The sequence below is a fragment of the Triturus cristatus genome, chromosome 1_2 (assembly GCF_964204655.1).
Source record: "Triturus cristatus chromosome 1_2, aTriCri1.1, whole genome shotgun sequence".
Taxonomy (NCBI): domain Eukaryota; kingdom Metazoa; phylum Chordata; class Amphibia; order Caudata; family Salamandridae; genus Triturus; species Triturus cristatus.
In genome coordinates this window covers 700,951,766-700,966,433 of record NC_140580.1, presented here as the reverse complement: position 1 = coordinate 700,966,433, position 14,668 = coordinate 700,951,766, and the positions used below count along the sequence as shown (strand labels likewise).

Sequence of the window (14,668 nt, the reverse complement as noted above, 5' to 3'; positions counted from 1 at the left end):
CGAGTGGTTCACGTTCTTTTCTGTTGTTGTTTGAAGCATGACATTTTTGGGTGCTTTGCTGTGTAAATCGAAAACTTTTGTGAGCACTTCTACTGCGAGCAACCCAGGTATGGTCAATTGTGTCTAGTACCATATTATCGTGGACTTAATGTCGTCCGATAAAAACGTTGCGTCCTGAATATTGTTTGCAAAAGTACGACACAATATTTATATCGGGCGATATTTCTGTCATCAATGTTCTGATATACAACTGTAAATTGTTGGGTTACAACCTGCATCTGTGTAGAGATTGTAGACTTAAAACTTGAAAAAGCGCTTGTAGTGTAACAGAAGGGGTCCTTTCTAAATTATAACCCTTACTAAAAATAGTGTTGTATTTTCACTTCATCTGTTGATACGTTGTTTAGGTTAGGAGTCCAGAATTCTTCATTCTCTGGTGCAGTCAGGTACACTCTGTGGCGTAGGTGTTATTAAAGAGGAGGCAAGGGGAGGGGTTGATAATGTAAATAATCGAAGGATAGGCAGCGTCACCTGAGGCCATAGACTTGCGGGGTCATAAGTAGTGACATCAAGCCATAACAGATCCACTAACCTCTTTATATGTTGAATGAAACCGCTTTGTAAAGCTACCGCGGTGTAACAACCGCGTTGTAAAGGTCGTTCTCCTTCCAGCTGTAGGTGGTTGAAGAGAAATGTGGATAACACAATAAAAGACCAATAGATGAAGAGGCCTGGCTCAAAGCCCCTATACGTACATCACACAATCAATTTTAGTAAAACAAAAAGGGTCGGCTATTGCCAGGCCTGAAAACAAGATGCTTTCTTTAGAGGTGAGCTGGCACTGGTGCCTTATACCTAACGATACAGAGTTGTTCAGTGGCTGTTCTTTTTTACGCTGCCCATGTGAAAGGGTGCTCTGCACAATGCCAGTTGTCTGTGCCACCGAAAAGGACCAGTTCAATTACTGGTTGGCTTTGGAGATGATTGTTGGGTTGATCCCAGACTTCAGCTCATTAGCAAGAAAGAACAAGTTCCCTTTTGCTGCCAATGTTTCTTACCCCCTCCATAGAGGTGGTCACACTAGAGTCCGACGAGCCCGCAAGACCTATGAGAGAGTATTAAATACTTTATGTCTTTGTTGTAGAGTGAACAGGAGTGGTGTCCAGGAGCTCGAGGTGGCAGATAGAGCAGGATGCAACATGGACACGATATGCCATGCAAGTCAATTTGAAAAGGCTGAACTAAGTACTGCAGATAGGTAAAATATAAAGGTACAAACGACATAATAACAGCTCAAAGAAAAATTCCAGAGAAATCGCATCAAAAATGTAAAAGAGAAGCATGTCTTGCTTCGCAACAGTGCTGCAAGTGGCTTGCATGGTGACCCCCATTCAGAGAGCCTCCCACACCACGATTGTTCAAGGCAGAGCTGAGTGCAGCAGCAAGGCGGTAGAAGTGGGGGATGGAGAACGATGTCTAAATACCTGATGTTTTCCCGCTCCCTGACCCACCCCCGTCAGTCAGGAGTAGCAGTGTTGCTTCATCTGCTCCCTGCATTTTGGCTTTTATTATAGCGTCTGCTCTCCGCTCACGAGCCACCAATGGCAGAGAAGCAAGGACCAGAGAAAAGTAAGAGCCCCATACAGTTTGGTAGGGGTTGGCTAATGCCCTAGATGCCAAAACCGTAGCAGATTCCTTACATCAGAGCCTCTGGTGGCATAGCAGCAGGTAGTAGCGCAGTAAAAATACGAGTAAACAAAATATTACCTGCTTGTTTGTAGGGCTTAGCTGGATAGTCTGATGGTTCTCAAGTGGTCTTAAGTAGTTAGTAAGCATTTTCTGTTTATTTATTCGTAATATTCTGAAAACACCTGCACCCAAAATGGGGTCTGCCTTCCTCGCACAAATTGATGGATTAGAGACCACATTTTGGTGAGGGCATCAAGACGACCAAGCAGGCTGCAAAGGGCAGCTGCTTGGATAAAGTAAAGAACCACGACAGAATCACAGATATTCCCTCTTCACACACAAGCTGAGACCTATAGACGGTGCTCCACAATGTTGAAACTCAGAGAGAACAAATAGGCTCCATTGCATGGCAAAGAAGGCAGGTTCTCCTGTGACTACTACTGCAACCCCAGCAGAAGGCAAGTTGAGTTTGGAAGTGATGGTGTTGGTTGCATAAGAAAGTGCTTTAAGGGTCCAATTAAAACTGCAGCAATCCTGTTTGGGATCACCAGTTGTGTTCAATTAAAAGTTTAACCTGCTTGCTGAGAAGTACCGACCTGTGCCATCACATGATAAGACTTCTGCTGTGAAAGTGAAGGCACCGGCCCACCGCAGAAATAATAGTCCTTCTGTGAAGTGCTTGTGCCAACTATCAAGTGGTTAGAAGTCCTGAGAAGTTATGTTATGTTATTGAAAATTTGTAGAGCGCACGTTCACCAACAGGTCTCTTGTGCTGGTATTGTTCCACTGAAAGTCTAGGGGAAATGCTAGGATGTCCAGTTAGTGATTTTCTAAAATAGAAATTGTGCTGAGAAGCGCTGGTGGCGTCCCTTGAAAGAGTAAGAAGTGTGGGGGTATTGAGTGAGCTGCACCTGCCATTTGACGTGCTGCGTACATCTAGGATAGATTGAGGCTCTGACCTCATGTCTTTACACAGACTGCTCTCGTGTTGTGCTCCCTGCCCCTGAACCTCCTGGCTCGTCAGTAAAAGTGCTCCTGGGGTACTGTGACCAATGGGGAAAGAAGCGTGAAACCCAACTTATGCAGCTTACTTCTCTTTCTAAAGTGCTACACGGACGAATAGAATGGGCTCAGGTACGAGTATTTCTGGTTATGCATGACCTGCCACTGCTCTCAGGTTTCCTTCTATACTTTTGTCTTATTTTGAAAACCTGTGAAAATTAAAATATAAAAAAGACTACCTTTCTCCGGTGATGGATTTGGTTTTCTGTGGTTGCACTGTGTTCTAGTTTTACCTCTAGTTATAGTTGTAATTTGTTTTTTTGGTTTGCTTTCTGTCCTGGGCCAGAGTGCTCTGGCTTCCGTTGCTTCTGCTCTGCTGTTGCTCAGTATCTTCAGCCATCCCCTGTCATTCTGGCTTGCTCTCCGTTGCATGTGAACAGTCTGTCATGTTGATACTGTCTTGTCCTCTGTGTAAGGTCAGGTACCCAGTGGCTGATGCCAGCTTCACCATGCTCCCTGTCATCACCACCCTATGTGTTCCTATATGTTTCATATCTGAGATAAAAGAAAATATGGCTTTCTTACATCCAGTCAATGTAGGCTGTGGTGGGATGGTGGAATGGAGGTATGTAGAGCACACTTTCATGATTGTTGCATTTTATTGTCTAGACACATGCTTTATAATTGACGTATTGTGCTGCGTACAGGAGTAAGCATGAGTAAGGAAATGTTTGTTCAGTCAGCAGTAAGGTTTCTATTGGATGATCACTTTGACACTGTAGGCTTGGATTTAGGAGTCCTGTCTGCTGTAGCTGAGGTATGTTCAAAGAAGGTAAGTTCTGGTGGTGGAGCAGCTGTTCCACCCATGTAAGGCTGACCACTGTGACACATGGAACCTCTGGGCGAGGTTACCTTTCGCAGAGTCAATGGATCACATGACTTAAAATAGAACTATCATTTAGTGAACTCACCAAACTGAGTGTTGGAGAAGGTTTGACTAAGCGGGATAATATACCCTGCCAAGTGTGGCACCAGAGACAGGTTTGGTGCTGCCTTGTACTTATCCTCATTAGATTTAAGGTCATCATCACTAGAAAGATGCAGCAGTGAAAGCGTAGGGGTAAGAGGAGCGAAATGAGATTGGTGACCAGAATCAAGCTATGGTGTGATGCAGACCCTGAACATTGTGCATGTCAAAACAAACACACAGACAGAGGAAACCATGTATCCAGAGAACTACTTGCAAGGAAGTGGAGTTGTGTCCTACAATGGACCTTAAAATATCTGAAAGGGAGCGGGTGAGGACATTGTGATGCCAATACTTGATTGATCAGTGATCAATTAATTTTTTCTGCTCTTGATGGTCATATAATAATATTACCTGAAAATACAAGTACCACATATGGTATTTATAGAAAATGTGCCAGAGTATGATAAACACCAAGAGACCATGCCCTCCTAACGAGGCAGTGACACATAATTGGCATACAACCCAGAGTCAGAAATACCACATGGAATTATCTAAATTAAGTATTCACATTAGGTATTCATTGGAGGCAGGGATTGTTAGAGAAATCCCCGTTAATCAACAACAAGACGGTCTCCAGTAGTGGACAGTAGGAAGCAGTGAAAGTTACGCGCCTTAAACAGTGAATCTTAAAGAAGAATATGTAGAAAAGAAAGTCATTTCAGAGGGCTCCCTAACCCCAACAAATGGCTATTGAGAAAATTATTCAGTTGTTTGCTTCAGGCATTGGAAAAAAGTCAGGAGTAGTTAGGGAACCTCCTCACTAGGTAAATATAACAAAATATAGAAGATAAAATAGCCATAACAGTAAATGCAATGGGAGCTTTATGATATACTGAACTGGATTGAACTTATCAGAGACTCTACTAAAGGCATATACCTGAGGAAACATGGAAGGAATGCAAAACTAAGGAAATAGATAATTGGTTGGCATTGTTGTATAACAAGAAGCTTTGAGTCAGAGAGTGAAGAAATCAGCTGCGCCATAGACTCAATGGAAAGAGTGAAGTCATTGTGCTATGAGAACTGAGGGGCTAATATGTTAACGTCTTTATACACCATACCAACATTTAAGTTGATATTATGAAAGGGATCTATGGTTAAGAATAAAAGGGTCCTCTTTAGTGTGAGACAAATTACCATACACACCTCTTAAACCTGGTTCAAACAATCTATCAATCAGGGGTTTGTATAGCGCAGATACTTACCCGCGAGGCTCTCAAGGCACTGGGGGGGGGAGTATCTCCGTTGAGTGCTAGGGTTATATGAAGAGGCAGGTCTTGAGGTCCTTCCTGAACTGGAGCGGTGTGGGGGTTTGCCGGAGGTGGAGGGGGAGGTAATTCCGGGTTTTTGCTACGAGGTAGGAGAAGGATTTTCCTCCCGTTCTAGTCTTGTAGATAAGTTGGATGGTGGCCAGAGGGAGGTCAGCTGATCGAAGGTGTCTCTTGGGTGCGTGGAAGGAGAGGCGGTCATTTAGATATGCTGATCTGATGTTGTGGAGGGCCTTGTAAGCGTGAGTGAGGAGTTGAAGGTTATTTTTCTTTCGATGGTGAGCCAGTGGAGATCGCGGAGATGTTGGGTGGTGTGGTGGTGGCTGGGGATGTCTAGGATCAGTCTGGCTGTGGCGTTCTTGGACGTTTTGCCTGATGATGTTGGGTTCTTTGGTGAGGGAGAGGATGAGCTGGGTGTTGTTGGCATTTTGAGCCTGTGGTTTCTGATGATGGTTGCAAGGGGGAACATATAGATGTTGAAAACGGTGGGGCTGAGGGAGGATCCCTGGGACACTTAACATCTGGTTTCTGGTGGTTCCGAGAGGAAGGACAGGAGTCTGACTCATTGAGTTCTGCATTTGAGAAATGAGCATATCCAGTCCAATCCTTTCAGCGGATGCTGGCGTCGTGTAGTCTGGTGGCTAGTGTGCGTTGGGAGACGGTGTCGAAGGCAGATGAGAGGGCCAGGAGGATGAGGGCTGCCATTTGGCCCTGTTCGACGAGTGAGCAGATGTCGTCGATGGGGGCATGTAGGGCAGTCTCGCAGCTGTGGTTGCTGCGGAATCCAGATTGGGAGATGTCCAGGATGTTGTTAGCTTCAATGAAGTTTGCTAGCTGGGCGTTGATGGCCTTTTTGATGACTTTGGCTGTGAATGGAAGCAGGGAGATAGGCCTGAAATTCTTGAGTTTCGTCTGCTCGGCAGAGGGTTTCTTCAGGATGGGGTGGACTTTGGCGTGCTTCCAGTCTTCGAGGGATGTGGCGGTTTCGAGGGAGTAGTTGATTGTCTGGTGTAGTTCAGGTGCGATGGCCGTGGTGACTATGTGGAAGAGCAAGAGAGAAAAGAGAGTAAAGAGAGCAGAGAAGAAAAAAGAGGAAAGAGGACTCAGAGAAGAGCAAAGCAAGGCAGAAGAGCAGAGTGCTCTCCCACTGGACCTCCAGGGATGAGGAGCAGGCAAGAGCCTGCAGGTAGAGGAGGGCCTCGGACACCAGGCAGACGAAGAGCTCAGAGGGCAGCACTTACTGGTGGAGCTGCGTGGGGGGTCTTGCTCCCTGCTCTGGTTAACAGAATGTGTCAGAGGATTTTGTATGGCAGATTAGTCTAACCATATGACACATTATCTCTCAGCGCCAAAATATATACAGCACTGGGAATTCCACTACAGACTACTTGGATCAATTTGGAAAGATGCAGTAGTTGGATCCACGTACATCTTTTAAAGAATCATCCATGCTTGGAAAGATCTTTTTAAACTGTATATTGGGCTTTCATATGAGGTATACTGAATGTTATGGGGTTTGATATTAAAATAGTATCTATACAATAACTATGTAGTGGATCCAATACAACAATAAGAGCTAACAACCAATATTCACCTTGGTTGCAGTTGGCGAGTGTGTCCTAGGTGTTTCTGGAATCAGCTCTATCTTTTGCTTTGGCAATTGATGAATGGCTGGAGCATAGCAAACGTATTAATAATGCACAATGTAAAACAAAAACTGTTTAGCAAAATCGGGAGGATAAACCATTTTTATTTTTCAAAGGATTAAAGACAGTATGAGCTTTTTGATTGGTAGTGGTATACAATGTTTAACCATACAAAATACATTCAAGTGACAAGATTGCCATTGACAGTTTCTAACGGAGATTGTTTATAATATTATTCTAATGATGGGTTATGAAGTTTTCCTGTTGATCTCTAAGGACATCAGATACAGCCAGCAGCATCAGATAGAGCCGACATGACTTTCGTCACTTTTGACTTTTTCAGAGCTGCAAGAGAAGTATGAAAGTGTGGACCAAAGAATGATAGTTAGAATTACATGGAGATGGTTGATGGAGGGGAAAGAGTTTTAGATCTGGTAACACCATTGATGTCATCGGCTAAGGAGAAAAGAGTGGTTGTGTGGTTTTCCAATAAGGGAATACAGGTTGATAGTTCTTAGAATGAAGATGAGACAGACAGACATGATCCTTATAGCCCCAGTGATATGTCAATAGCACTTTAATTGTTGTGGCCAAAGCTGGAAGAAGTGGAAACTTTGTCGACATATGTGTGTTAAGGGTACAATACCAAAAGTAAGCAAACATGTGAATAACTATTATGAACAGCAATATAGGTAAACTGTATTAGGTCCAGAATTGGTAAGAGATCAAAAATTGCTGGAATGGCCAGTTATCTATACAGGTAAGAAGGACACAAGGAACAAGATATGAACCTTAACATCCAGTAGGGGATCATATGGCTGAATGTCGTAAGATGGTGTCTGAGTGCTTGGTCTACTACTAGCAATATCACTTTTATTCTTGGCCACAACCTATTAACTGGGGACCAATAGGTTTTTAGCGTTCCCAACAAAATGAAAGAATCTTTAGGTCTTTAGCGTTTCTAACAAAATGAAAATCATTAGCTGCAGTTTATTTCAGAGTTTGGCTTCATTGACCGATAATGATCTTCACCCAAAGGAAGATTTGTAGAGGAGATTCTGATTTAGAAATTGAAGTTCAGCAAATATTAAAGGTCACTTTTAACTGTAACATGAAATGACCGATTTTTAAAATAATTGTGACCTGTTACTAGTAAAGCTTTGTGAGCTACAATTGTTAATTTCACTTCAGTTCTCTTGACTATGATTAACTAAAGGTGTTAAATGTGGTGGTAAAGTGCTGGCTACCACAAATTCCAGCAACAGATCTTGCAGCAGAGATATACATTTCGTTCAGGATATTATGTATCAGTTATTAGGGAATCCCACTAAAAGTGCATTAAAGTAGTCCATCTTTTACCCAATTATGGACCTGGCCAAAGTCACTCTATGTTCTCTAATCTCCGCCAGGAGAAAAAAGTTTCTGAAAGAGGGGGGAGAGAGAGAAAGAGAATTTGTACCAAACCCAAAGATTACATTGTCCTCTCCAATTATTTTTGATTAATAACATTATCATACCGTATTAGTAATTCTGTGTGAGTCCCAAAGGTTAGGCCACCAAGGTAAGTCAATTGACACCTATTCCTAATATCCTGATGTTGGTGATCCCCAGGTCTTCTGACCCACCTCAAACCCTCTATCGTTCCATCATCTTCTCTACTGGAGCATTTGCTAGCCTCTGACTGTAAACATTATTCAGACTGGGTTACAAAATCTATCCATCGAAAAGCAGAACGTAAGATAGCAAAGACACAGTGACTTTGGAATGTTGAAATGTTGCAAAGCCCACCAAAATCCTCTCTTCAGTCTTGGAGACTGGGGTGAGATGGAAAGAAACTCTGAAAAAGAAGATCATCAAATGTCAACTAATACCCTTGTGGAACAATCCAAAGCTCTCAAACATGTGAACTGCTGAATTACAGTATCTCAGACTGAGACATCAGAGTGCTTCATAGTGGTGTTGATCACTAGAGCCACTGCACACATAAAATTGATCCTTTCATACAACACTTCTATATTTTTCCACAACGAGAAAGGCTTGTCTCTTGACCACCCCCAGGTCACAGCTGTTGTGAGCAAATAACTCAAATCACTTCAAAGATGGATCACTTTCCTCCAGTGAAGGTTTCTTTAGTAAAAGAATCTGGAAATATAACTCTTGTTAATATGAGAAGCAGTTGTTCATGCAAATTAGTGGAGAATCGTGACCTGCTGTGCAAGGGTAGGTGACATTTTTATTGAATTAAGCATGGGGAGAAGGAGCCTGAAAACACTCATTTTTGTGGTAATAACAAATCTCAGGTGGGACAGTCTCACCAAAGGTCACTACAAAAGGAAGCATCACTCCACTCGTGCAAGGGATCCACTGTTAGCCATAGATCAATCTGGATAGTTTTCATGAACTGGGAATCACAAGAAAGGTTATAAAGAACAAGCATTGGCATAGCCAATAGGTCTCGCATTTGGGATCTTATAAGTGTTTAGCCATGCAACAGTTAATGTTGTTGCAGTAAGGATATTGTGCTGCATAACTAAATACTTATAAGATCCTAAAGGCGAGCCCTATTGGCTATGCCAGTGCTTGTTTATTATTATACATGGAACAATATGATAGCTCATTAAATCAAACTAAAGAACTTCTGTACAGTGCAGACCCTGAGCCCGTGTAATTTTAAGGCACTCTAATATGATAATTAACAAAAACGAGGCATTGTGAAAAAAAAGGTTGCCTAAGATCACACAATTTGGCTAAGTGGGAAAGCCGGGAGTAATACGATTCTTCCAGAACGCTTAATTTAGAGGGCAGACCGTATTGAATGAAACCCTCAAAATAACTCACTGCACACCATGCACATACTTCGCATCCGCTACACCCACATTCAAACTGCCTCTCCCTCCCCCACAAGAAATCAATGCGGCTCTCGGTCACATCGCCCATCTTAGTTGTTGCCCCCGGGAATACATTTGCGAGTAACCATGTATTACACGTAGATGGGTCTGGGGATAATCGGCCATCTCAATGAACAGAACACTGACAGAGCAAATCAGGAGCACTGAGCCTCTTACCTTAAACTCCTCCATCTCCACAACCGCAAGAATTGAAGACAAGCACCTCAACCAAATCTATCTATCTCAGTCTTCAAATTATTGCAGTCTGCTGGGCTGCATCTAATACCGAAACTGTGACGATGGAAAGCGCTTCCTGGACCCGCGAACAGAGCGGACGCCATCTTCAAATGATGATGGCTTTACTGGAGGACACAATGAGCAAGCTATACGATTAAATCAATTCTATGACGATTTGAGTACAACTATCCTAATAGAATGAAACGTTTCGTCCAGCAAGAGCCGTAGAAGCCTATGTTATTGTTATTAACAAAATAGTGGGTGTTATAATTTGCCATTCTAAGACATCTACAATCTACTCTAAATAATTGTAAAGATAAAGAACTGCATATGACATACAGAAGGATATTGTTATCTTCATGATCAAAAGCAATACTGTGTGGACACCCAACAAATAACAAGCCCGGCGGAGCGTGGCGCGCGCGCTTGGCGGGGGCGGGGGAGCGCATTCCAGGCGGGGGAGCGGACCCTTTGAAGTGCGATGCCAAACGGATTGCATGGCGGCACGATGCGCGGGATTGTGCGCGTGCTCGCCATGCAATCCGCTTTTCAGGGCACTTTTAAATGCCCCTTACTATAGTCTCGCTTTGCGATCGCTTACGCGTTAGCAAGGCGAGACCTAAAAATGATGAGTTGTAAAATCAATTACTTGTAGGTCAAGTATAAAAAACTTTGGAACCTTGATGAAGTGCAGTGGGGTAGAAGAGAGATCAAACAGTAGACGATGGAAGCAAAGTTTTTTCCCAACATGGTTACTATGGTTGGGTGAGATTGGGTTTGAGAAGTGGTTGTCTTTCAAGTTTAGCCTATTATGTGCTTGTGAAATAAACAGGTGTCATTTGGTAGGCGAGTGCCTCTTTTATATAGAAGCCAGAAACCAGTCCTCTGAAAGAACTCAAGTGTATTATTGGTTGCACAAGAAAGATAATGCTCATGACTTCTTGTTTCTGAAAGGATACCTGGTCCATTGGTTCCTTCCATTTCGTGTTCTACTAAATTACTCTGTATACTAGTACTTGATTGAGGAAGAAATAATTTTGGAGGTTTCTTCATAATACTGCATTCTGTATGGTCTACAGCTCGCACGGACCATGGCTGAAAATTACCTATTGCACCACCAACTCCTAAATGAGAAGATGAGACAGTAGTCAGAACGACATCTGCTGCGAGCTCTTGCATCATAGAGTTTCAAGGGTCTACTTCTGGTAGTAACTCCTTGTCTAGGGAAGAAGGAGGAGGAGGTTATTAGGATATCCTTCAACAGGCTCACAAAATTGGGACTGGCACCAAGAGAAGGAGTTTCTTCAATCATCTTTTCATGAAAACATTAGTGAGAAACGCTCTATTAATTAAAGGCCTGGGCTGATCCAGGATACTGGGTACACTGACATACTATTCCAGCTCTTTCAGGAAGGCATTGCATAAGGTATGTCCATTCAACTCAACCTCTAATCTGACGAAGCCTTGAGTGAAATATTTGGCTCCATTCTCATGAGAATGTCACTCTGTTGTTTGGATTAGAGGGAATCAGTGGCTTTACCAGGCAAGCAAATAACCCACAAAGTGCAGGCAGAATTCACCCCTATTTCTCGAGTAGAAAGGGGTAGTAGTTGCTGGTTCTTGGTATATCATGATCCTTGTTAAGGGCTCCTTGTAGGCCTGCATGCTTGCCCTGGTTTCACCTCAGTGAACAATCAGATTTGCAAGCGAGTGAGTGAGTGCATGAGTAAGTGTGAGTGGGTGAGTGAGTGAGAAGGAAATTATTGTGATACATTTGCCCTAAAGTTTCACGTCGCAAACATTTTGAAGTGAGACGTTTGTGGTGCAGTCCATTTCCTGACCTAATTCTGAATACTCACTCAAAGATTATTGTTTTGCACATCAGACATATCCCTTGAAAATTAGACGTGGCAATGGGAGATCTGTATGATTCCCTATGGAGGGCAGACAAGGAAAATGCGTTATTAGAGACATGGCTTTGCTGTTCTCAAAAGGCAGCAAAGAAAGTAAGAAACTTTTAATGCTTGAAAACAGGATTGTTCTCAAGTAGTTGGTCTTTTTCTCTTGTAATATTACTTCAGAAGCAAACATAATATTGGAGTTTGTGTTGAGCATCTCAGCACAGATTATGGACTTTCAGGCCTTTCCAGAACCCACCTAATGAAGAACCATACTAAAGAATCCTTCTGAGAATGCCTCAGAACCGTGAGTTCATGCATAGGCTTTTTGGTCAACTGGAAATGCTCCATGTAGATATCTTGCTGTTGAAGAAAGAACACTCGACTTGTTGCATCTCAGTTGATTTTATTAATTTAATTTTACATTGTTATTGTAGTGGTGAGCCATTTGACTCTGTCTGTGAGGTTTTCCAGTGAAGGCCACGCACTCCAAGGTGGACTCCTATTTTTGCATTTTTTGTTTTTCAAAAAATGCCTATCTTGAGGTAGGAGAAAGGAAATAGTAATTTTCTGAAACCAAAATGAAGGGATACTATAAGACCGGGGCCTTATTTAGATTTTGGATATAATGGAAAATCATGGTATTTCATGATGGAATGTTAAGTCTGGAGCAAAATCCACCCTTAGAATTTCCTCCGCCTGAGAGACATCACAGCAGAGAAATTCTCACTGCAGATTTAGCACTCCCTTGAGAAATCAGTTTTTTCTATTACTACTCAAATCTAAATAACACCCCAAATCAAATAAACAGCTGTTTGCAATATTAATTAATCTTTTTCAGATGTGAGATCAAGGGATGCACCTCTTTTGCCCTTGCCTACATACACCCTAATTTTCTAAATCTGTTGATATTTTATTTAGCTGAGTTTACATGTGTATTAGGATCATGGTTAGCACTCAGACTGTATGTGCATTTAATTGTGATAATTGTCAATGTAGACCAGGCACAGTGCCAGAATGCTTGTGTTCCAAAAGGTGTAATTCAAAAGTGGTACCTGATAAGAAATGTAAAAGAGAGGTAAAAACAGAAAAGCAAAAAGATGGATAAAATACAAATTTCCTAGATATTTTCTTCTGAGCAAAAGATTCCATTAAGAAAAATAAAGTTAATAAAAAATCATAGGTGTAAATTCCACAAATAAGAAACTTCATAGATTATTCCTCAGGAATGTCTTTAAAGTATAATATGGACACCCAACTGGTAAAGAGCGTTTATTGTTTTTGAGAGTGAATGGTATTGTTACATTTTTATTATTTAGTCCCGATGATGGGAAAGGCAAAACAAAATTGGAATGGTACAAAATCTTCCCTCTGGCACTGGATATATTATACTATACTTGTGACTGTATAGAAACCCAGTACTGAAGAATATTCTAAACATCTGAGATGTCATGTGAGTTACTTTATATTAATCACTGACAGCTTGGGTGGTACATTGACTTTTATATCATTATATTATTGATCGCTGTTAGACCCATTGTAATATGTGAATGTTTGAAATATATTTGGTACATTACAAAACTTGAGTAACACATATAGGTTGTAATGCATCTACAGCTGTCTGTCTTTAATATCCAAACACACCATGAGGAGGAGAGAGGATGGATTCATCAGTCTGCTTCCCAACTATAACATAACAAATGCAAAGATTGTTGAAGCCTCAAAGATAATTCAACCTTCTAATGCAATCCCACGCAATGTCCTCACCCACTTTCTGTGGCATATTTAACCACTAAGTATATTTTCTAATTATATACTTTAATTTTTGTGTCTAATATCCAACTTTGTTGAAATTGAATCATATAGTGGTGAGTACCAAATTTATTCTTCGGAGGGCAGCCCCTCAGAATAGAAATTCCACCCAGTGAAAGGACACTGTAAGAGAATTGGTGACTAGAAACATGAAATATAGAAACCCTGAAAAAAATATCAAGGACCAAAGCTTCAGGATAAATGGCATTTGGACCTTTGATAGATACATACAATGTTATTATTTTAAAAAAAAATATTTATGAATGGGTTTTAGCTGAATTTTAAATGCCGTTCACCTTGACATTTTTTGAATAAACAGTTAGGTAAATGGTTTCTCAGAACTTATATTCTATGAATTTATTGTTCTGTTAAATCAGAGAGCTATTGTGACATTGTTACCAGATCATCCTCACTCTGGTCATACTCCCTGTTCTCCAAAGTTATACAAGAGAGACACCTGGTTGTATTACCATCTTCATTGTGTAACAGATTCCAAAGTAAGAGATCAAGAGTGGGTCTTAAGACATTGTGTTCTCTTTTGGCAAAAGTAAATATCTTTTGAGGACTTTTTCTGTAACTGGCTATTTGTCACTAGGCAACAAAACTGTGTTTTTTCTTTGAATGGGATTGAAATGCCTGGTCTCTTTTTAAAGCTTATTGATGAAGGGTGTTGAGCTACAGGAGTTATCAGTGCCGACAAATGATAAATGCATTTCCCACCAGCAAGTCATATTGCCTTCTCAAAATCCTAGTCTGAGAGAGGGATATAGTTCAATTGTGTACTAAATATGTGTCCTTTGTGGTTAGAACCTGAAGCTTTGATCTTTACTCTAAGTGTTGCTTGCTAAAATAGGACAGCCTAGACAGACAGAAATCTAAAAGGTTACTACGGAGAACACAAGCGTGGGGTTGACCTCAATCTCCCACTTTTCTACAGTGGCAATGAGCCTAGTCGTTGGTAAAGTAAGCGAGAATATCCTGTCAGTCAAGTACATACCCTTACACAGCCCAGCAAACAAAAGCAGTGTGAAGCATGCCCTTACATGAAAACCTTAGATATTATTGATGTGCTAACAACACTGTTGTCTTTCGTTTAAGCTGATCCGTTGTCCAGCTACTTCCCAGCTGTCTTTTTAAGATTATGTGTAGGTGGGTCTTCCACACATGACACATCTCAGATTGGCATTTCATTTAGGTA

At 41.6% G+C, this 14,668-nt stretch overlaps 1 protein-coding gene across 6 annotated transcripts in view; it reads left to right on the top strand.

Annotated features, from left to right (window-relative positions):
- KCNMA1 (potassium calcium-activated channel subfamily M alpha 1) overlaps nt 1–14,668 on the top strand; it is a 1,447,720-nt gene that overhangs the window by 1,363,006 nt on the left and 70,046 nt on the right. For 4 of the 6 annotated variants that reach the window (XM_085608564.1, XM_085608561.1, XM_085608565.1 and 1 more), the window contains one exon: nt 2,795–2,823. The exons of the other annotated variants lie outside the window; for them this stretch is intronic. In XM_085608564.1, coding sequence (XP_085464690.1) covers nt 2,795–2,823 — 29 coding nt within the window. The remainder of the gene's footprint in view (nt 1–2,794; nt 2,824–14,668) is intronic. 6 annotated transcript variants of the gene reach the window in all.